A 24,069-nucleotide genomic window follows, 5' to 3' on the forward strand; every position below is an offset into this window, starting at 1 on the left:
AGCATTAATAGAGCTATTAAGAATTCAGTAATGTGGGTAGATAAAATATGGAGCTGTAGCCGGTTAAGACAGAAGATTTACAGTGTGCTCTCTCTCTGTCTGGACTACTCTGCCCATCCTGCCGGCTGTCCGTGGACCGTCAACTTTTTATTTTTTTTTATTTTATTTATTTTTTTTAAAGATTTTATTTATTTATTTGACAGACAGAGATCACAAGTAGGCAGAGAGGCAGGCAGAGAGAGAGGAAGGGAAGCAGGCTCCCTGCCGAGCAGAGAGCCCGATGCGGGACTCGATCCCAGGACCCTGGGATCATGACCCGAGCCGAAGGCAGCGGCTTAACCCACGGAGCCACCCAGGCGCCCCCATCAACTTTTTAAATCTGAAACTTCCCTCTGGTCTCCCTTCACTGTCTCCGGCACAGATCCAGAACCAGACTGGGCTCAAATCCCACCTGCACTACTTTTGTCAGAGGGTAACCATGGGCAAGTCACTTAGCCTCTCGGCCTCAGTTTCCCTGTTTTTACAGTGGGGATCAGAAGTGTTCCTCCAACAGGTGAACGCTATCAGAAGGAGCTGAGAAACGGTCCCTGCCTATTGCTACACCTGACTGTGCTCTAGCTGTAAGTTCTTGAAGGGGCTGTGACTTGACATTTCTGTGTGATTTTGATTACTGTTGGTTTCCCTCCCTGAACTATAATCTTTTTAACAAAATTTTTTTTCTTAATTTTTTTAAGATTTTATTTTTACTTATTTGCCAGAGAGAGCGAAAGAGCGCGCAAGCAGGGAGAGTGGCAGGCAGAGGGAGAAGTAGGCCCCCCTGAGCGAGGAGATGGATGCAGAACTGATCCTGCATCATGACCCTGAGATCATGACCTGAGCCGAAGGCAGACACTTAATGGACAGAGCCACCCAGGCGCCCCTGAACTATAATCTTCATATGGAAGGACAGGGGTCATTTTTGGTGTAGAAGACCACTGAGCAGTGCATGGAATGTAGTAGATGCTCAACAAATACGTACTGAATCAGTGGTCATCCACCAATTTTCTTTTTAATCAAAACAAATTTGCATGTGTAAATTCTATAGAAAAACTGTAAAGTTTTGCATAGGTTAATAAAAGAGCTGAATAAATTAAATTTTGTAAAGAAGTACTCCTCCCCTCATTAATCTATAGTTTTAACAATTTTTATTAGTAAAAATCATAGAGTGGGGGCTCCTGGGTGACTCAGTTGATTAAACGTCTGACGCTTGAGCTCACCTCAGGTCTTGATCTCAGTGTTGTGAGTTCAAGCCCCACTTTGGACTCCATGCTGGGTGTGGAGCCTACTTAAACAAACAAACAAACAAAATACAAGAAAAAGTCACAGAGGGACTTTTTTGTTTTGCAACCTAAACAAAATGGAAGTTTATCGCAAAGAACAATGTTGATCCAAGTAGCCAAGAAACTTCTGGGAAAAAAAAATGATGAGACTTTGCTTTACATTAAAATGTATGCCTTTATTAAAAGGATGCAGTATTGAAACAATTGGTACTACTGATGTCAGAATAAGCAGATCATTACAAGGGATTAGTCTAGAAACAATAACAAAATACAGGTTTATTGTAGTGAATTAGAATTTTAAAGATATTACATTAAAAATCTTATTCAATTTCTCTAAGTTTGGATTGAAATAATGCAGAAGGAAATTTGCTCATATGGGGAAGTGTTTATACTGTTACATTAAAAGGGCAGGTTACAAAACAGTGTGTCTCCTTCCATTCTCACAACCTAATGGTAACAATAGTAGCAAACATCTTTTAGTTCTTTCTTTATGCCAGAAACAGTACCAAATACTTTACTTCTATCTCCTTGTTTAAATCAAGCACTCCCGTGAAGTAGATACTCTCATTGACCCTGTTTTACAAATGAAGAAACCAAAGATTGATGAAGGTAGGTCAGTGGCCAAGAGCCAGTAAGTAGTGGCAGACAGCAAGAATTCACAGCCAGGCCGTCCGATTTCAGCATTGTCCCTCTTAATTATATTAATTACATTAAAATTTTCACATTGGTTCTCAATGTGTGGTAGTATTCTAAATGACTTTTATTTATGTTTTGTGAGTTTTCTGTATTTTCTAGAATGGACATGAGTTAGTACTGTCATTTTTAAAATATCAGTGTCCATGTAGATGGGACAGTTATCTGTCAGAGCTGTTGTCACTGGACGTAAATAGTCTCAAAGATTCCTTTAAAAAAGAAATACAAGTCTAGAAACAGCCCCCAGTGACTATAATGTGAAGGTGGTGTTCAAATTAATAATTTAATGAGTGGCCTGAGGTAATATTCTCTTCTCTATCTTAGGCCAGAAGAGTTGAAGTGATTTGAGACTTACCAAAGGAAATCCATGATTTACAAAAGAAGAGATACAAATAGCCTGTAAACCAAAAGTTGGATCTCACTAGTGCTATTTTCAGATTAGGAAGAGATTTAAAAAAAAAAAAAAAAGAGAGCAGTACTCTGAGGAGAGGGAAACAGACTGTCTTCGACACTGGTAGGTGGGAATGAAATTGTTGTTACCTGCTGGGAGGAAAATGAGTGAAAGGTGCAGGTCTTATCACTGTTTCCACCCTTTGCCTCACCAGCTGTACTTGTTAGCATTCAATTTAGTTGCCAAACTGGGCGATTTTGCGAAAAGATCTTGCAAAAACCGGGTCAAGCATACTTAGGAAACACTTGTTAAAGGGCAAAGGACATCCTAATTACCCAAAGACCGGGGGATAGGTAAGTTTCATGACAGGGAATGCTCTGCGGCCACTTAAAATTATACAGATGGATATTTACTGAAACAGAAATGAATTCCATGGAGTGGAGGGATTGTTAGAAATAAGGCCACCTGTGTGCCGTGCTTACCAAGTGCTTAGCGTATGTCAAGTTCTCCGATGTTCGCTTTAAAAAGAAATGGCTTATAAATCAGTGCGTATCCGATTAGCTACCCGCAACTACTACTGGTTCTTCACCCTTGTCAGACTAAAGCCTTTCTCGTGGGTGCAGGACTTCCCCCAGCCTGAATGCTCCCTTTCCAACGTCATATTTCTTATTTTCCAACACCGACTCCCTCCAGCCAGCAGTGTGCGCCTGCTGCCCCGTGATATTTTCTTACCCTTGTTCTTGTGTGTGCACGGCTCATCCCACCTGGACCACCCACGCCCTTTCGTACCCCAGTCCAAACCTACCCATCCTTTTAAACCCTGCCTGTGCCTTGTGAAATTTAACCCTTCCAGCTTCAGTAATTGCTCACCATCCCGGCCTGCTTTGGCGTAACAGGTCTGGTCTCCAGTTGTTAAGACAGACACAACTGAGAATTTATCTCAGTCGGTTCACGTGGTCCCTTGAACATAATCCGATGCTCTTTAATGGCTGCTGAGTTACATCACATCTTTAAAAATAATTATTGGGGGCACCTGGCTGGCTCAGTTGGTAGAGCATGTGATGCTTGATCTCAGCATCGTGAGTTCAAGCCCCAATCTGGGCATGGAGCCTACTTAAAAAATAAATTAAAAAAAAATTATTGAGACTAAATTCACATAACCTAAAATTATCTGTTTTCCAGCGAACCGTTCAGTGGCGTTGAGTATAGTCACTGTGTTGTACAACTACCCCAAAACATTTTTGTCATTCCAAAGTAAGCCCCTTTACCCACTCAGCAGTTTCTCTACCTTCCCTCCTTCAGCCAGCAATGTGCATTCTGTCTCTATGGATTTACTTATTCTGGTTATTTTGTATCAGTGGGAATCATACAATAGGTGACCTTTTATTTCTGGCTTCTTTCACTTTTGTTTTGGAGGTTCTTACACATTATTTGTGTTTGGGGGGGGTTCTTTCCTATTGTATGAATTAGTATTCTTTTTAAAAATTTATCTTTAATATTTGAATATTAAATACGCAAATTCAAATGAAACATTTTAAAGTGTTTCATAAGTATGCTCGACCCATCTTTTGGCAAATTCATCCAATACGGCAATTACATTGAATTCTAACAAATGGTATTGCTGAGGCAAAGGGTGTAAACAGTGATAAGGACTCTCATATGGGCTGCACCTTTGAATATTTCCAAAAACAGGCAAGCATTTTAGATGTTGCTTGGAGTGAGGTCTCCCAATTGTGAAATTCGATAAGTGAGCTGAAGTATAAATGTAGGTTTATTATTATAGGAGTAAGGTGTTGCACTAATTCATGATTGTAGTACTTCCTTTTTAAGGTTGAATAATATTCTTCTGGATGTATATGCCACGATTTACCCATCATCTGTTGAGCTCTTTCTACTGTCTGGTTATTATAGTGCTTCTATGAAGATGCCTGTACGCGTCCTTGTTTGAGTTCCTGTTTTTAGTTCTCTGGGTTGTATTCCTGGGAATGGACTAGTGGGACTGTATGGTAATTCTGTGTTGAACTTTTTGATGAGCCAGTAAACTGATTTCCATAGCAGCCAAACCTCTTTATAGCCTCATCAGCAGTGCACAAGGGGCTCTAATTTCCCTACATCCTTGCCAACACTTGTGATTTCCCATTTTTGAAAATAATATAGCCATCCTTGTGGGCATGAAGTGATACCTCATTATTGTTTGATTTGCAGTCCCTAATTAACAATGGTGTAGATCATCTTTTTTCTTTTTTAAGATTTTATTTATTTGACAGATCACAAGTAGGCAGAACAGCAGGTGGCGGGGGGGGCAGGCTCCCCACTGAGCAGAGAGCCCGATGTGGGACTCGATCCCAGGACCCTGAGATTATGACCTGAGCCGAAGGCAGAGGCTTAACCCACTGAGTCACCCAGACACCCTTCCTTTGCCCACTTTTTAATTAGGTTGTATTTTTCTTGTTGAAATCAGAGGAGATAATTTATATATTCAGGATACTAGACCCCTTACTTAGTACATACCTTCTTTATTTTTTTTAAAAAGATTTTATTTTTAAGTAATCTCTATACCTAACATGGTGCTTGAACCTAGAAACCCAAGATCAAGAGTCGCACGTTCCAGCCAACTGAGCCAGCTGGGCACCCCTGTACTTATCATTTAACGTTAGATCCCCCTTGGCTCGACTTGGGTCTCCCCTTTATGATTTTTTAAAATCTCTGGTAAGTGCTGCGGGGTAGGAGATGTCTACCAAAAGGATCTTATCAACTACTCTATTAATGACTGGTCGTGAGGGCATTTGCAAACCACAGAATGTTACACAGCTATAAAGTGGAAGATAAGATGCCCCTTTTAGTGTTTTTTGCTTTGTCCTTAGTTTGGTTTTGAGGATTCTTCACATTATAATTGATGGTTAGACACCTAAAAGCCATACATTTAAGGTGAGAATAACCAGGAATGTTTGCTTTTCAGAGTCTTCCTTTTTGAACTTCCATGACTCAGACTGCGAACCCAAAGGACCACCACCCTGTGACTCATTGCTTTCCCTCAACACTGAAAAGATTCTGGTATGTGTCTTCCATTCATGCCTTCTGGTTTTGTGAACTACAGCACAATGGTACTGCTTTCAAAAGGAGGAGGTCACTTCTGTTTGTCAACTAGGAGTTGGTTGGGTCAGATAAAGATGGAGCGTCTGGTATTTAGTCTCGATGAATTATTATGACTTATGCATTGGGTGGTTGATCATTCTAGATTTTTCTAGATCATTCTAGATCTAGATTTTTTACTTTTAAGTTCCAGGAATAAAGGGGGAGATCATGGCAGGACCTTATTTCTAGAAACCTCATGTATTTGAAGGTATCATGTATCTTCTTTTTCCAGTCTTTGCCTGTGTGGGAATCTTTTATGTTTTTTAATTATCAGTACCAGCCAAACTGTGTAGGAGACCTCGCCACTCCAGCGGTGAGCACTGGGAGCTGTGTAACACCTCTCTCTGCCTAGCCATGGCAGCACATACGCTCCTCCAGGCTCTCTGCCTTGAGGTGGAAGGCCCTGTTTTTGGCTCACACTTCATTTGGTGAAGCTGAGTGGTTCTTTCGGTGCCCAAAGCTAACATATTTTTTTCTCCAGACCTTTTCCTTCAACATCCATGTAGATACTGTTTGCTTCTTTCGTTTAAAATTTCCCTTTAGGATAGATACTCTTTTCTTCTCCAGACAGAACTTTGCCTTTGCACGTGAGAACTACTGAAAACAGGTAGAAATTGTAAGCTAGAGAATGATCAACAGGTTTTACCTAGTTCACTGCTTAGCAGTCAACCCAATATATGGAAAAACTTCAGTTAGACTGGTGTCAAACCAGAGTGCGCTACCCTGTAAAGTACTGAGTTGGCCATCACTAAAAGCATTTAAGTCGAAATTGGGTAATCCCCACCTTGAGTAGATGATTAGATTCTTAGAATTATTAGGGACCTAGCTTCTTATTGACAGGAGTTCAAATATTTTCTGTGTGTTGCATTTCTAGTTTAAGATGACACTAGCCAGTAACCTATGGGAGAAAGCTCATCAATCTTGGCCTTTCATTTTCCCTAGGTTGGAAATATGGGAGTCCGACTATTCATTTCTTCATTAATTCTCCAGATATTTATTTTGCACCTATTATGTGCCAGGCGTTGTGCTAAGTAAGTACTGGGAATACCACAGTGAGCCAGCTAGCCTCAGTCCCTATGCTCGCAACTCCTAGGCACTAACCCAATAATTACACAAAAGTAGACACAAAAGGTCGACATAATCTCCCTTAAATTAGGGGGAGCAGGTAGGACAGTTTTCAGTAATGGAAACATAAGCAGGGACCTGATGGTTGGGTTGGAGTTAGTCACCCAGGGAAGTCGGGCTGTGTGCAGAAACTTCCTTGGTCACAGCTTCTTACCACTGTCCCTGGAGGGTAGCGGTAGATTTGGTGTCAGAAGTGGGAAAGATTCTGATCAAGAAGTCAGTTTGTCCATACTATACTTTCCTGCCCACTTCTGTCAGGTTTTATTTCTAATAAAATAAAAGCACTTAGCTCAGATAGGCTCCCCAGTATATTCTTGATATTGTTGTTTGGTAAATGATTCCTTTTTATGGGATTTCATTTGTGCTGTCTTCACATATCTTTCTGCACAAAGGTTTGGCAAATGGGCGACTCTCCTTGAATACTGGATTTTTTTTAAGCACTAAAAGCATTATTCATAGACTCCTTTTCTGATCTCTTAAGCCATTTATTAAGCAAGAAAATCTTTTACCTCTGTGTGCTTATCTGTGACCATCTGACAAAGAGGAAAGTCTCATGTCTGGTCACACCTGGAAGTATGCACTGTGATGTCTTCACATGTTGTTAATCTGCCGGTAGAATTTTCAGATGTTTCATTTTGTCTGGGGTCCTGAATGGGGTGAAGTGAGCATTCTGCTGACATGGGATGCCCTTCTGGCCTATAGGCTTTAACTTGTGTTCTAACCCCAGAGGTAGCTTTTTCTTGACCTGTTTAACCTACTTATTTTTTTAATTTAAATTCAATGAATTAACATGTAGTGTATTATTAGTTTCGGATGTAGAGTTCAGTGATTCATCAGTTGCAAACAACACCCAATGCTCATTACATCATGTGTCCCATCCCCCTCCTCCCCTCCAGCAACCTCAGTTTGTTTCCTATAGTTAAGAGTCTCTTATGCTTTGCCTCCCTCTCTGATTTCGTCTTGACCCGTTTTATAGGCGTACTAAACACCACACTGTATCTGAACATAGGCTAGATTTTGAGAGTACAGGTGTTTAAATGGAAATGCCTTGTTACTGTTATTTGACTCCGTGAAGCCCAAGGGGCACAATTCATTACTGCTAATAAACACCAGTCGTTAGCTGAATAGCACATACAGTAGTTGGAAGAGCAGCTCATGTAAAATTATTTGGCTAATCTATGCCTGTAGGTGTCTATACTATGCATTTTTAAAAAGAGGAACTCGGTTAATCGGGATGTCACTGGGTTCTAATCCTGTGGTTTTGCCAAAAGCCACAAATCTTCAGTCTCTCTCTGTCTTAGTTTTTGCTGTCTCTTGTGTGTGTACAAGTTTTAATCATGTCTTAGGCGAATCTGGTGTGGAGGAATCACGTTAACATGTGCCCTGTAACTACGCACATCACAAGTTAGCATCAACAGCTGAATCTTCCAGTGAAGGGACAGCTGTTGTACCAAACATGATTTGTCTCCGAAACACTGCGGAGCCATCATTACATACAGTAGACCAGTCCTGCCTATAACATCACTCCAGTTCCTAAGGGAACTTACTTACTTCGCTTTCCCCCGGTTTCCACTCTTGTTTTAGCTTTCCTGCCAAATGTGTGTATGTCTGTATAATTTCTTCGGAGGCAGATTTACTGCCTTCAGTAGGAGGGAGGTGTTCTTCATCTGCTGCGCTTTTTCACTAGAACGGCTTGTTTCTTGGTCAGATTCTGTTGGTCCTTTGCTGGCATCATCTCTGTACAACTTGTAGCTCTTCTTTCTAAAATATGTTTAGTTTAAAAAGCAGCGTTCTGTCATCCAGCCTCATGGGAGGACTGATGGCTAGAATGGGATCTTTGCAACATGATCGAGGTCACTAAATAGTTTCTGCAAACATGGAGGGATCATGAGGCAGCCAGCAGGATGAATCCCCGTGGAAGTGAAAAGAAACTCGTTCTTAGAAACAGAACCACTGGGGCGCCTGGGTGGCTCATTCGGTGAAGCGCCTGACTCCTGGTTTCTGCTCAGGTCAGGATCTCAGCGTCATGGGACTGAGCCCTGCTTCGGGCTCTGCGCTCAGCACGGAGTCTGCTTAAGTTTCTCTGTCCCTCTCCCTCCCCCTCTACCACACCTCCCCCAACTCCTGCTCTGTCTTTCCTTCTCTCAAGTAAAAAAAAAGTCAAAAAAAGAAACAGATCCACTAATGCTAGGGGAGGAGACACATCAGTCACACCACAAGCTATGTGGTACACATAGCTATGAAGTACACGATTGGTATTTATTAAAGTGAATCTTTTTTTCCATATCAATCCAATGGAGCTTTAATTTTTTTTTTAAGATTTTATTTATTTATTTGTCAGAGAGAGCGAGCACAGGCAGACAGAGTGGCAGGCAGAGACGGAGAGAGAAGCAGGCTCCCTGCCGAGCAAGGAGCCCAATGTGGGACTCGATCCCAGGACGCTGGGATCATGACCTGAGCCGAAGGCAGCCGCTTAACCGACTGAGCCACCCAGACGTCCCATGGAGCTTTAATTTTTTTAAAAAATGCAGGTCTTCATTCGAAACCTTGTCTTCATCTGAGATAAGCTAAAATATATGTTCGTCTGTTTCTTTTTCAGAGCCAGGCCAAGTCAATTGCAGAACAAAAGAGATTCCCATTTGCTACAGATAATGAGAGCACAAACGAAGAGCTAGGTGAGATTTCAGTCTGGGGAGGGGGCATGCCTGGAGCATCTGCCTAGATTTTATGATTCAGTGCCAAGCAGGGAGGCAGGGTGCTGGGGGAGAAAGCACACGGACGTGAGCCTGGCCAGCAGGAGCTGTGTGTTCTTGGGTGGGGCGTTCAACCCTGCGCGGGTCGGTGCGTTACATGTCAGTATATTAGGAAATAGTGAAAATACGGGGTCTGGAGAAAATGATCAGTAAGAACCTCTGTGTTTCTCTGGACGTTAACAATGATGGTAACGGGTCCTTAGGCGTGCTTATCATTCATTAAAGGTAACTTGTGCTGTCATCAAACAGGAACAACACAGACATAAAAGCAGAGGAGACTCACACCTACTGCAATCTTCTGTGTAATAAAATAGCCAGGTATAAGTTAATTTTACTGTGGGTGTGGAAAGGCTGAGTTCATTCAGATCCGCAGAGGGGTCCTGTAGTTCGCCTTGCTGGGGGCCTGTTTTCAAACAGGCTGGTTCCTCCAGGGTCTGATATGTGCTGGGTGTGCCCCGCCCATTGTCAGGTCAGCTCACTGTTGAAGGGGTGAAAACAAAATTGAATACAGGACTGAACAGGGCATCGGGACAGACTTCACAGAAGCACTGCTCCTGCCTGGTGGCCTGAAGCATCTTCGGAAATTCTTTTCTATCTGATTTACATGTAATTATTTTATCCTTTCTGTGGCCATGTGCACTTTATATTAAGGCGGAGCATCTCAGGGTGCTTGGCTGGTGCAGTTGGTAGATCTCTCGAATTCTGATCATGTGGGCATGAGTTCAAGCCCCACACTGGACCCAGAGCTTACTTAAAAAAAAAAAACAAAAACTGAGCACTTCTTGTATTGGCTCCTTTGCTCTGTTAGTGCAGATGATTAAGAGTTGACTATTTTGAAAGTATTAATCAATTTTTGGTGATGTTCTTTGAGTAGGCTCTGAGAATTAATTATCTGTTAAGAAATCAGATTTGTCTTTGCTGAGGTGCCTGGGTTCTGGTCAGCATCTTCATTTTTTAAGTCCTGAATTAAGAGCCCAGGATGTGCCAGGCCTGTTCTGTGCTCTGAGACTAATCCTGCTAGACCTCTAGGCCCTAAGCTGCCTTAGGATCTTCCATATCGCAATATTTTTTCCTTGGAAGAGCAGCTTCTGTCAATTTACCCGTTGCCAGGAGATATGGAATTGCTGGATAGTAATGATTTCTGTGAGAATTCCAGTGCTTGCTTTATGTTTGGACTGCCACAACAAAATTTAGATCCTAATAGCTATTTTATAGTTTTGCAAGATTTGGATTTTTTTTTTTTAATGGATACTTTTGGGTTTTTCTCGAAAAAGTGTTTACTTTTAGATAAAGATTTGAAAGGTGCATTTGGTTTTATTTAAGCGGACTTCAACAGCCTAGCCATGGAGAACAATTTAAACATGTTCCTAAGAACAGTAATATTTATCCCCTAAAACTATATTCGTTTTTATGGGTCACTTATTCATTTGTTCAGTAGATATTTATACTGATTATGGGAGGAGAGCTAGGAAAATTCTAAAACTTCAGATCTGAAAGGAATGTAAGAAGATGTCCTAGAGGCTTGTTAAGCAAAACCCAGAAAGAGGTGAGAAGTGGTTGAGGTCACCATGATCACACTGCTGGCGGGTAGCAGAGCCAGAACCCGAGCCCAGATCCTGGCTTTCTGAGAGGTGGCCATCTTCCTGCCTTCAAAGAAGGACACGTCTGCGTTTCCATCCCTGTTCATGTGATCATCCAGAAATTCAAACCGTTTTTGCCATCTAGCCCAGCACACAGCAGTTTTGGTACAGCCTTGATTTATTTCAGGGGAGTGTGTTAGGGGAGGTCCCAGAGCTGGCAGCCTGGGTCCTTTGTCTCCCCTCATTGCCTTCAGTCATGTTCAGCTGTACTGTGCTTCATCTGCTTGTCTCTGAATGGGGATAAGAACTGTACCTGCCTCCCTGCAATCATTACTACATGGAAATGGACAGAGTGCCATGCACATACGTGTCACACTTATTTTTACTGCTCGTGTTCCTGGTCCCCCAACAGAAGTGTCTCTGCTCTTCTTGTTCTCTGAGGCATCTGAATGGGATCCATTTGTATCATTCCAAATATGAATTTGACCTTAATTTTATCTTTTTAAACAAATTGTGACAAAACCAGCCCTCTTTATTTTGAAGAATGCCCCCAAAGCTGTTGTCTTATTATGACATTCAGTGCTTCTGAAGTTTATTTTTCTCAGGTTAGTTATGGGGACACTCTAAGTCTCTTTCTGCGTGGAATGTTTTTACTCCTTTTCACTCTCAGGAATTTCATCTCTTCACACCAGTAAAAGTTTTAGTTGTCTGTCCCCTTGAACACCTCTTAGGTTCTAGGACTGGAGTTTTGGGATAAAGGCTTTTTTTGAGAAGAAATGTGATCAAAATAGTATTGTGTTGAGTGAGGAATACAGTTTTTTGGGGGATATTTGGGGATTTAAGGAGTAAGGGTAAATTTTATATATGAAATGTCATCTAGACTACCAATAATATAAGAATGTAATGTAGATGGAATGTAATCTGGACTGCCAATAATTTATTGCGTTTTGGACAGATGAAAAAATTTAGTTCACCCATTGCTGTGTTTTAAGAGGTTGTCATGGCTCGAATTTCAAAATACCAATTACTGACCCCATTTGATCAGAAACTGTGTATTCATCTTTAGTGTATACTTTGAGTAGTGTTTGACTATATTTTGAACAGAAGAGGTAGGAAAAAGACCACTATTGGATTGCGCTGGTGTGAATTACACATTCTCTTCATATATATTAATTTGAGCCTCAGCTTTTGTAACTCGGTACTGGCAGTAAGTTCAGCACCCCCAGAGGCTGAGATCTGTGGTGCTGTGTGGGTATTTCTTGGAACTGTCGCAGTAAAATCACATTGCCATGTTCTGGACTTACTCAGGCTCCTCACTAGCTCTTCGGATAGATCAACAGGAAACATCACAAAGGTTATTTGTATTTGAAAGTGAGCGATGGACCCAGAAAAAGATAATTACTTCTTGTAGGTGATGTTTTATAGATGGCTTTAATAATTTAATTCTTGAGAGCACTGGAAGACTGATAGCAGGTGGCAAGTGGTGGAAGCATTCAAGTACATCTTATTAACTTCCCGGTTTTCTTTAACTGCTTCTGGTCCTCAGAGCTGCCTGTTAGGACTCAGCAAAGAATTTATTTACTGATTCTGCTCGGAGAGCCTTCATTCTTTCCTTTCATATTTTTGTATTTTGTTTCGTAGCTATTGCCTACGTGTTGATTGGCAGTGGACTCTATGATGAAGCGATAAGACATTTTTCAACAATGCTTCAGGTAATTTTTCTTCTTAATTATGAAATTTCAAGTTGATGGTTACGACAGAAATACAGACATATGCGTAGCTAGAGTCTGCAAGAATATATTGCTTTTAGGATCATATAAGAGGGTAAAGGAAATCGGCCCTGCCTGAGCATTTTGTTGGTGCAGGCCTTGAAATGGTGCTCTCATTTAATCTTTGCAGTATTAACTTTATTTTAAATGAGGAAAATGAGATCAAAGGAGATAAGGCAGTTTGCTCACTGTCTCCACCCCCGCCCCCATCAGCTGGAAGACAGGGGATGCAAGTGCAGTTTAAAAGAAAAAAAACAAAAACTACCTTCGTTCACTTTCCTCTCTGCCATGCTATCTCCCATAAGACGTGGATGCTGGAAGTTCTTGGACGTCCGTATGTTTACTTTCTGTGCAGGAGCTGATCTGCATGGTTCCGCTCATGGATTTGTTTCTCACCAAAGTATAACTGTGGGACTCTTCAGCAGAAGTACTGACCCTTTCCTGATGGATGGCTGCTTTAAAAATGCATAAGTTAAGATAAAAGGCTTGAACAAAGGTCTAAGAGTTGCAAGGGAGACCTGTAATGCAGCCTAACATTGTTGGCCTTATACCCCTTATCTTTATTTAGCTGTGTTCTTGTGGAGTGGACCATTATCGATACATTGTCGATAAGTCTGTACAGTAGACTACAGTGAAGAAATGTGACCTTTAGAGTTGAAGATACCCATGTTCTAATCCCCCGTGCTGGTTGTTAGCAAGTTATTTTACCTCCTGGCTCATGGAGATAATAACCATAACCTCCAAAACTATTCTTGTTAGGTTTTTTTTTTTTTTTAATTTTAAAGATTTTATTTATTTATTTGACAGAGATCACAAGCAGGCAGAGAGGCAGGCAGAGAGAGAGGGAGAAGCAGGCTCCCTGCCAAGCAGAGAGCCTGATGCGGAGCTCGATCCCAGGACCCTGAGATCATGACCCTGGGCCAAAGGCAGAGGCTTTAACCCACTGAGCCACCCAGGCACCCCTCTTGTTAGGTTTAAATGAGATATTCTATAAAGTCCTTAGTACCTAGTGCCTGGCACATAATAAGTGCTCAGTTAATTTTAGCTCCTCAAAGCACCATTCTAGCACACTCCTGTTCATAGAACAAACAGATAATTTACAATCCAGCAGGTGAAATTCATTTTAAAATATTAATTTTGAAATTCCTGCTCTACTTTTTTTCTTCTTTAAACATGGAATTAATTATATTGATAATTCTGTCTTCGTTCCCCCAAAAAAGTCACAGAGATAGTTTTAGGGATGACTTCAAAGTCCCCAGATCCAAACAGTTGTGTGTTCGAGTGCTTGTATGGAATGACAGTCTTCAGCGGTATTTAAAGCATGAAGGGTAGATTCTTAGTAGTTTTACAAATCATCTTTCTGGTAGGCATTGCAGCACTTAAAAAGGTAAGCAAGCACTTCACACAATTAACACTTGGCCCTGGTTTGACAGGGAGGTTTTGGTACATTTATAGGAGAAATGTTGGTTAATGTATGGCAACTAATAGCAGAAAATGATGAGAACTTGCCAGTCTATTATCAATGCATTCAACTTTTTAAAAAATATTATTGTTGCAGTTGAAGGCAATATAACAATGTTAAAGAAAGAACTCTACATAAAAAATTTCCTAATTCTGCCACTCTACCATTATTGAAGTTTTTGGCTTATGACCTTTTCAAAGTATGCATTTGTGCTTCATAATTTGAATGTCTACTATTTTGTATTACTTTTCCACTGAAGTTTATACTGTAAATTTTTCTCAGTATTTCTAATCTTATGCTTTTAATGGCTCTGTACTGTCCCTCGTGTTGTCCATTTACTGTTGTAAAACTTCTTTCTCTTGCAACTGCATTCAGAAAGTAGGGCAGAATTTCTCTCTTTGTGCCAAGAAAAGGTCTTAATATTGAAATTTGATAGATCATGTTCATCAGTCTGCAATATAATGGGTTGCTTTCAAGTGGGAAATTTCTCTTTGAGAAGGTGCGGTTTATAAGGTGGGACTCCTTTTCTGCTGATGTAAGCTGTTGACAGGGCAGGAGCAGAGGATGGGGAGCAGCCGAAGTTCACATACTTCCGGCCCACGGAAGACAGACTGGGCGACCACTTATAACATATTTTGATGAAGAAACAAGAGTGCCTTTTTCTGTCCTGCTAGTGCTTTTCTTAGATTTCTGTCTTCTCTCCTTTTATTTTGGTACTTCGCAGCCTTTTCCACATCATGACACAGGTAGATAATCCTGTTTGCATCACCCTTGGGAGTAAACACAGGACCAAATTTGGAGGCATCTGGATGGAGCTCAGTGAAAATTTGTCACATTTTCTTTGTGTTATATAACTGTATATATTATATATAATAAAGATTGATAAAATACACTAAAATTCTTTTCAAAAAATTTAATTTTTTAGGGGCACCTGGGTGGCTCAGAGGGTTAAGCTTTTGCCTTCAGCTCAGGTCACGATCCCAGGGTCCTGGGATCGAGCCCCGCATTGGGCTCTCTGCTCAGCAGGGAGCCTGCTTCCCTCTCTCTCTCTGCCTGCCTCTCTGCCTACTTGTGATCTCTCTCTCTCTGTCAAATAAATTAAATAAAATATTTTTTAAAAATTTAATTTTTTAGGGGCACCTGGGTGGCTCAGTGGGTTAAAGCCTCTGCCTTCGGCTCAGGTCATGGTCCCAGTGTCCTGGGATTGAGCCCCACATCGGGCTCTGTGCTCTGCAGGGAGCCTGCTTCCACCTCTCTCTCTATCTGTCTGCCTCTCTGCCTACTTGTGATCTCTGTCTGTCAAATAAATAAATAAAATCTTTAAAAAAATTTTTTTTAATTTTTTAGATTTTTATTTATTTGTCTATTTGATAAGCGAGAACACGAATAGGGGGAAGGGCAGAGGAAGAGGGAGAAGCAGATTCCTGCTGAGCGAGGAGCCCAATGCGGGACTCGATCCCAGGACCCCAGGATCACACCCTGAGCTGAAGGCAGACGCTTAACTGACTGAGCCACCAGGTGCCCCTGTTCAAAAATTTTAATAAGAAACTCAGTCCTGTTTTTCCAGGACTGAGGCTTTATGTTTGAAAGTGACGCACATGATTCCTATTTAAGAGCTTTCCATTTTTGTCGAATTCTTGATAGCCGATCTCATCAAGAAACTGCACAAGTAGGGGGTAGCAGGTGTCTGAAGAATTAGTGCTCTTTCCCCAGTTGACCAAAACTTCTTTTCGTACCGTGAATCAGATTTTGCAGAAGTCAGTCTCTTCAGGTTATATTTCAAAAGCACGAGACTTCTTTACATCTGACTGCCCTTCCTTTTCTTTCATGGGCAAATGCAGTGGAACTCTTTCTTGCGGTAATGACATAGGTTTTTGTCCCAGCATTGCTTTTCCATGGCCCAGGTTCAGGAGGGCAGTTTGCTATCACCCTGCAGCCTTGCCCTCTTCGTCCTAGGACTGGCCCGAGTACCACTGCAGAACCCGCCGCCGGGTGTCCTCCTGTTGCTTGTGGGGCCACACCTGCTGACACTCTCGATCTGTAAGCCAGCCGGCGGCCTCTAGCAGCTCTGCAGTGGCAGCCCCTGGTACACACATTTTTCAGGGTTTCTGAGTTCACATATGCTTGATAAAACTTATCTTTCGGACAGCCCAGGAGCTCCAGCAGCCGCAGCAGAGCGTGGACTCTGGTTCCATTCACAGGAAGCTGGAAACCATTGGGACCATGAGGGCTTGGCTTGTATGAGAGTCACCATTTTCTAACATCGTTTAGTGTGACTGGGATCTGTGCGTGAGGGCTGCCTAGAATCCCAGAATGACCTTCTGCTATAAAGCTCTGAAACCTTCCTTTTGTCTTAGCTATACCACGAGAAGCAAACTCAGACGATATATCCCCGGTCTCAGCTGTTGTGAGCTGTGTTTGAGTAGTTATTTAACTACGGGATATGCGGTACATCTATAAAGGAAACAGAAATGCTCCTCAGGGTTTCTCACTGAACACAGCTTCAAAGCGTAATAGATGTGTCAGACGGCACTGAAAACTTGTGACTGAAAAGCTTGTGCATTCGTGTTGTCTGTACATCACTGTCCTTCCTCTGGTGTCCGTGCAGTGATGACGGTGCTCTGGGAAAGTGCAATATTCCCCAGCTGCCATGCTTCTTTGGTCCCCAGACAGGGCTTGGTAACATTAGTGCTGCAAAAATTGACTGAGGCCTTTGTTATTAATTGTGGACCTTGAGCTCATCTGATTTGGGTAGAACTGAATTCATAAAAGTGTTTATTATTTTACATCAGCAGACAAAATGTGAACTTGCCTCTGCATATGATCTGTAAACATCCTTCTTGTAATTAGGTGCATGGGTCTGCCAGTTGGGCAAACCTGACTCCTCATTGCCAGTGCTATGCAGGGGCTCGCTTGAGTTCGATTGTCTTCGATTCAGTGACTTTTGAATTTTAATCAAAAAGCCAGCCTTGCTGGTCGAAAAAGAAATATTTGTAAAATTTAAGTCACTGTGTAAATGGTATAATGAGGACAGTAAATGAGACCTTTTTAGATGTAAAAAGATCGATGTCTTGGGAATTGAGACATCTAAGTGAACATGACTCCAGTAAGGTAACTGTCGTATTATACCATGATTTTGCATTTGCATAAAGTAAGTAAGATTGGAAAATTGAAATACTAGTTTTCATTTAAATCATTTAAAATTCTGAGCACTGGGTGTGGTGCATAAACAATGAATCTTGGAACACTAAAAAAAAAAAAAAAATTACAATATTGAAAAAATTTCTGAACACTTGATAAAATGTAAATATTGTTAGACTTATATACTCAAAAAATATTTTTGAAAAATGGATATTCTGAGCCCAATTTGCTTTTAGAAATAGACATTGGATTTTATTTGAAAGTATAGTTCATTATGACATTTCATAAAGAGTTTTGACTTCTTGTTAACATCCAAAGCTGATGACAGATAAAATAAAGTAATAAAGCTGTATCAATCAAGGAAAGTAATAAAATCCACCATCTACATTTAGGAACCCTTACCACTAGATTACGACTGAGATAACAACCACAGCAATCCTTTACAGATCCTTCTCTGATTTAGGTTTTCTTATTCAATTTATTCTTTCTTTTGAGAACTTTTTTTCAGCAGCACAGAAAGGACGTATCATTACCGTTGTTGTTAAATGATAGATTTTATTTCTTTTCCTGGTTGATGCGACTTATCTGTCGCTGGCAGAATGGAAAGGCGCTGCTGTGGTCATGATGAGACCACGTGGGGGGATCGGGAGGCCACTGTAGGGTCGCGGTAGGCTCTCGGCCGGGGGGCGGGCCACACGTAGAACCCCCTGAGCCGAAATGATGATGGCTGAGCACAGGAAGTTGTCAGTGTTCAGATATTTTGACTGTTGCAAAGTTGTGAATGGCTGTTTCCTAAAGGTTTAACATTTTGTACAGCAAAGTGAAGGCACCCCTGGGGCACGCCGTCATACAGCTTTGCCTTACGGAAGCCTGGATCTGGCTCTTCACCAATGACTACCCGTCGTTTCCGTCCAGGTCGTCTGCTTGCTTCTCCTGTGAGAAGGGCAGGCCAGGCTGAGCTGACTTCGATCTGACAGTCTTTAACACGCATCGAGATCTCCTCAGCCGCCTCGGAAATGGCCCGTGTCTGTGGCTGACTAAGAACTGTTATGTATGACACTTAACGAGTCAGGCACGGTGCTGGAGGCCGCAGAGCCAAACATGACAAGACATTGCCTCGATATTGTGTGCCCGTGGGTGACAAGTGTGCAAATGCAAAATAATGAATAATAAGAGAACTACTTTAATGGAATTAAGAGGAATTAAGCATTAAGAGGTTCCGACTCAACTGCGTGCCCTCCCCGGATCCCTGCACGTACCCCGACCATAACTGAGAGAGGATCCCAAGTCCGGTTCCAGAGTTGCCCACATCAGTGGGTGGCGCGCTCTCCGCGGCGCACATGAGTCCCCTGCTCTGCACATCTGTGTGCTACTTCCTTCAGCATCCCCTCCATCCGGACACCTTCCAAGTACCTCTGGTGTCCATCCACTTCTCCTGGCTTGGTTCAAATCCCAGCCAGGCCACTGTTAGCTACCAGGTGACTGGCACAGCTCTGTTAACTGCCGTATCACTTCATACCCTCCACAGACACACACGCATGCCATCCATTCACGGGCACTTTGAACACACACACACCTTGCTGTTGCTTTTAGGTTAAAGAGTAAAATCCTTACTAAGGTCCCTGCCTACCTCTCCAGCCTTGTCTTAGAGCAGATCCTATGCTCCCTGTTTGTCTTGGGCCTCCTCTGCCTGGACCAGCTGCTCTGAGCTTCCCTCACCCGCGACACAGTTGAGCCCGGGTACTTCTCAGAGAAGCCCTCCTAACCGTGTCTAATCTTTATGCCATTTTCCAAAGGCACCATTTACCACTACAGCACTTACCGCAGATGTTAACTTTGCATTTGTATTTGTGATTCTCTGGCTGTGCTCCAAGAAGACAAGAGTCTTGCCTTCTGTCTTGTTTTTGCTTACTATAGTATTTCTAGCATGTGGAACCGGACATGGTAATAACTGACCCTAAGTAAATATTTGTTGACTGAGTGACTAATGTCTGTACAACATACACTAGGAACCGAGGCCTATTTACCTTCCAGGGGTGTCTGAAAGGAGTCACAGGAGAGGTAGTGTTGGAGCTGAGGCCGCAGGTGGATGTTCTAGGCAGGTGGGCTGTGCCCTGAGCTGGGGAGAGCATGTTGTGTCCAGAGAGCTGTGAAGTAGTGCTGACTTGTAGAGAATGAAGTATGGGTGGAAAGTGGAAGGAGATGAGATGCAACCGTAAGGCAGGAAAATGATCAGTATTTTCTACAAAAGCATTTAGATGTAACCTCATTGTTTTTCCAATTGTGAGTTGCAATTGATTGGCAAGTGAAGACTAGTGCTTTTCAAAAAGTGAAATACACTAGAATAGAAAATAGGTTGCCGTGTAAATAGTAAGACTAGGCTTGACTTAGTGTTCCTGATGTGTGTGTGTGTGTGCGTGCGTGCGTTATGTACATATATATGTGTGTGTACTGTGTTACAACGTAAAACGAGTTTTACCGTGGGTTAGAGTAAACACGTGTTTGAATGGGGCTGTTGGAGGTGTTGCAGAGCCAAGGAATAATTCATCCAGGGTGACTTGATCGAATGTCAGTGTTAGGTGACTCTTAGTGTGGGTCTGGAGACTGGACGGGAGAAACAGGAACGTGGTTAAGATGGTTGCAGTAGCATAAGTGGGCGAGGGAGGAGTCCAGTAGGGCAGTGCACTGGGAGGGGGAGAGGCAGCAGGTGTATTGAGAGGGGAGACTGCTGGGATCTCCTGTGTAGGCGTGTCGATGGGGAGATGAGGATGACCCTCCCCCACCTAGTGGCTGGCTCTGGCCATGGGGTGTATGTAAATGCCCCTTCAGTAGAAGAACTGTTTATTTAGGTTTATTAGGTACACTGTTTCCCGATTTACCCCTTGGTCATCATAATTTTTTTTTTCGTTTTAGGAGGAAAGCTTCTTAGGTAGTCTATTTTGAGACATTACAAATCTGAGAGGAGGTGTTCCCCTCACTAGAGAATGTCTTCACAGGGGAAGAGCCGTGTGGGCTCACTGCCCCCTGCCCCAGCCTGGACCAGGGGCTTCCGGGCACTCTTCTGTCTCCTGGCAGGCGCTACTGCTATGGAAACACATGAAGTCAGTCTTCACTTTATTTCGTGATCGGGTCGCTGTTTTTCCTGCTCCTCTCCCTCTGTACCCGTATCCCTCTCCCTCCAAACGACTTCCTCTGCCTTTTTTTTCCCCCCAAGCCAGGAAGGATATTTAAAATGTTTTTAAGTGTTATCTCTGCATGGCAGAATGGTTAGTTGCCCTTTACCTTCTTTTTTGTGCTTTTCTTCATTTTCTAAATTTTCCGTAATTTATAATAAATATTCCAACTACTTATTTGGATAAAATTTTTATTTGTACTACAATTTCTTTTCTATGGTGCGTATTACTTAAAACATCTTTTTTCTGATTATGAATGTATGCATGTTTGTTTTAAGCCGTGAAAAGGCATACAGCAGTGTAGTGAGTAGAATGGGAACACATCTAGCAATCTCACTCCCAACAGAAAATTACTGTTAGTGTTTTAGAGCCCTTTTTTCTGTGTATGTACTCACCCACAAAATCATGTATAAGTATTATTCATAAAATTGCTGTTCCTCTGTAGTTCTATTAACTTGTGCTTTTTTCCACTTAGTGAATAGCATGGAGCCTTTCATGCCAGTCATGTAGAAGTTATAGATCACAACTCCGAACAGAACTGTGTAGGGCCAGGGCAGTGACTGAAATGAGCAAAGTACGTTGCCGTGACCTAGAGGTGATGGGTGGGCTTCCGGTACGCAGAAGAATGCACACCCCTCATCTAAGGAGGCGGCCAGTACTTAGCTCTAGTTTTTTTTTTTTTTTCATTCAAGAATGCAAAAATGTGGACTTATCTTTGTTGCGTATTTGGATTTTTCAAGAAAAGTTAGAGATCTGTAATTGCTTACTTGAATTTTTCCGATTTTTGTACACGATGGGCTGGTTTGCTGGCCAGGCTGGGGCCAGTGATGCATCCGTCTGCCCCTTGCTACAGGTGTACTGGATTCTGTTTAGTCTTTTGTTTTCCAATATATGGCATCTTCTCCTCTATTCTGTCTCATTCACTCATCATTGAGGTTGATGTGTCTTTTTCTGCAGTGTGGGTAGACTCCCTCTCTCAGATTTGCAACGTAATGGTAGATTGATTAGTCTATAAAATGCCTCATCTGGTACTGTTCTATGAGAGTCTCTTTTCTTGTTGGTTTTTTTTTTTTTAAGATTTTATTTATTTTTGCGTGCATGCTTATGCATGAGCAGAGGGAGAAGCAACCTTCCTGCACAGCGGGAGCCCGATGCTGGACTCTGTCCCAGGATCCAGGGATCACGATCTGAGCCGAAGGCAGACACTTACCTGACTGAGCCACCCAGGTGCCCCTGTTCTGTTAGATTCCTTAGCAGTGTCAGGAGTTTTACCCCCGAACGTATAGCCAGAGGCCGCTCAGTCTTTTTTCTTAAATGTAGGGGAAGGCTTCAGAGAAGCGGTAGAAATTGCAGAAGCTAAATGTAGAGGAGAGGCATCTCCCTCAGGAGGAGGGACGGCTCATACCACCTGTTAGGGGAGGTAGTGGCGGGGCAGCAGACCCCGTCCTTGGGCCGGAGGGTGGTTTCGTCTAGTCCATCTGGGGCAGTCTGCAGGAAGGGTCTGATTCCTGTTCTGACGCACAGTGTAAACAGACTGGAATGGACGTCTTTCTTGTTGCTCAATGGAGCAGGCACTGAGAGGTTCTTCCCTTTTCAGATTATTTCATGACTGGGAAGGGGACAAACCAGGAAGAGGCACTACCCAGCACTTCACTCCTTACGTTTCCTTCTCCAAGCCTCCATTTCCCCTGTGAGACATGATCTTGGATGCTGCTGGTCATAGAGTTGTTGGGAGGATTGCGTTTTATTTTTTTTTTAATATTTAAATTTTTTATAAACATATAATGTATTATTAGCCCCAGGGGTACAGGTCTTTGAATCGCCAGGCTTACACACTTCACAGTACTCATCATAGCACATGCCGTCCCTAATGTCCATCACCCAACCACCCTCTCCCTCCCCTCCCCCCAGCAACCCTCAGTTTGTTTTGTGAGATTAAGAGTCTCTTATGGTTTGTCTCCCTCCCCATCCCATTTTGTTTCATTTATTCTTTTCCCACCCCCCAAACCCCCCCAAGTTGCATCTCCACTTCCTCATATCAGGGAAATTATATGATAGTTGTCTTTCTCCGATTGGGGAGGATTGCATTTTAGATGAGATGACCATGTGACAGAAGCTAACGCAGGGCTCCCTAATGTTGGTTCTCTGTATTATTTTTTCAGTGCAAAACTCTTATTACGTGTCTCATGCAAACAAGCTTCAAGAACACACTCTTCTGGTTGGGGACTGTGCGTGTCCACGTATGTGTGGTGGCAGCGTAAAGTAGAGCTTGTCACTTGGGGCGTTAACGTGCTTTAAGCAGAAACTGATTTTTTTGTTTTGTTTTGTTTTGTTTATAGTTTTTGACGTGTTTCTGTTTTGGTCTGACTTAGGAGGAGCCTGATCTGGTTAGTGCAATTTATGGCCGAGGGATAGCCTATGGAAAGAAGGGACTACATGTGAGTATGGAATAGCTCTGTTTGCCATAGTGCCTCCATGACCTGACCCGGACCAGGGTTCCGACAGAACCACTCCCTGTTCATTGAGCTGTGATGGACACGAAGTGGTGTCACGCCAGTTCCCAGATGAGAAAATGGCAGGAGACAATGTACTTAGGATTCCATGGCTAGGAAGGGTTGGGGGGTGGGACTGGCGATCTCTACCCAGGGCTTCTGGAAGTCAGTCTCGCCACACTTTCTACTCCCAAAAGGACAGCCTTTGCCAGCCTAAACTTTATTTGGTGATGAGCTGGACCTAGACCGAGGAAAGGGTGAGACTTTGACTGAATATCTAAGAAATATTAATTGGTAAAAATGGAGTCTAGCATCTATAGCGCAGTAAGACTTAGAATTTTGTTTCTTTCACAATTTTTAAAGGTTGAATAAAAGAACAAAAGGGTTGTGGGGTTTTTTTGGTAAAATTTATTTTTATTTCTTATCATATATGATACTTACCCCAGATAAGTATATTGTCGTAGCCTACATCTCCTTATTTCTCTGGGGGAATATGGGGGAAAGGTTATAATAAATTTATATTTTAAAAGATTTTATTAACTTGAGAGAGAGAGAGAGAGCACACAAGTGATGGAGGGAGAAGCAGACTCCCCGCTGAGCAGGGAGCCCAATGGTGGGCTCTTCCCGGGACCCTGGGTTGATGACCTGAGCAGAAGGCAACCACTCACCTGACTGAAGCCACCCAGGTGCCCCAATATAATAAATATATTTTACTCAATAAGGCACCGTGGTATAAAAATGAAGATTCCCTGAGATTATGTAGTAAATAATAAAATAGTTTAAGATTCAGATCTCCATATTTTCAGTCTAGAACATTATAAATGAACTTTTCTGTTGTCTTACTGTGTATTAGAAATATTCAAATAAAATGATGATCGAGGAAGAAACATCACTTTTGTGTCTTCGCCAATTAAAAAAATTCTACTAATTGAGTGCTGGCCTATTGGAGAAATTTTATATTATATTTGTATAATTCTGAGACATAGAGGACTGAGAACAAGCTCAGATTTGGGGATAACAGAGGTGGTAGGAAGTG

At 42.3% G+C, this 24,069-nt stretch overlaps 1 protein-coding gene across 4 annotated transcripts in view; it reads left to right on the plus strand.

Annotated features, from left to right (window-relative positions):
- LOC111160475 (tetratricopeptide repeat domain 13) overlaps window positions 1-24,069 on the plus strand; it is a 76,430-nt gene that overhangs the window by 11,748 nt on the left and 40,613 nt on the right. The window contains exons 2-5 of one of the 4 annotated variants that reach the window (XM_022523613.1): window positions 5,363-5,457; window positions 9,263-9,338; window positions 12,638-12,708; window positions 22,914-22,979. In XM_022523613.1, the coding sequence (XP_022379321.1) occupies window positions 5,363-5,457; window positions 9,263-9,338; window positions 12,638-12,708; window positions 22,914-22,979 (308 nt within the window). Of the gene's footprint in view, window positions 1-5,362; window positions 5,458-6,539; window positions 6,570-9,262; window positions 9,339-12,637; window positions 12,709-22,913; window positions 22,980-24,069 lie in introns of those variants that run through there. The other 3 variants (XM_022523615.1, XM_022523614.1, XM_022523616.1) reach the window with 3 other exon arrangements.

Source organism: Enhydra lutris, unplaced genomic scaffold (assembly GCF_002288905.1).
Source record: "Enhydra lutris kenyoni isolate GAN:26980312 unplaced genomic scaffold, ASM228890v2 scaffoldscaffold76, whole genome shotgun sequence".
In the NCBI taxonomy this organism is placed as follows: Eukaryota; Metazoa; Chordata; class Mammalia; order Carnivora; family Mustelidae; genus Enhydra; species Enhydra lutris.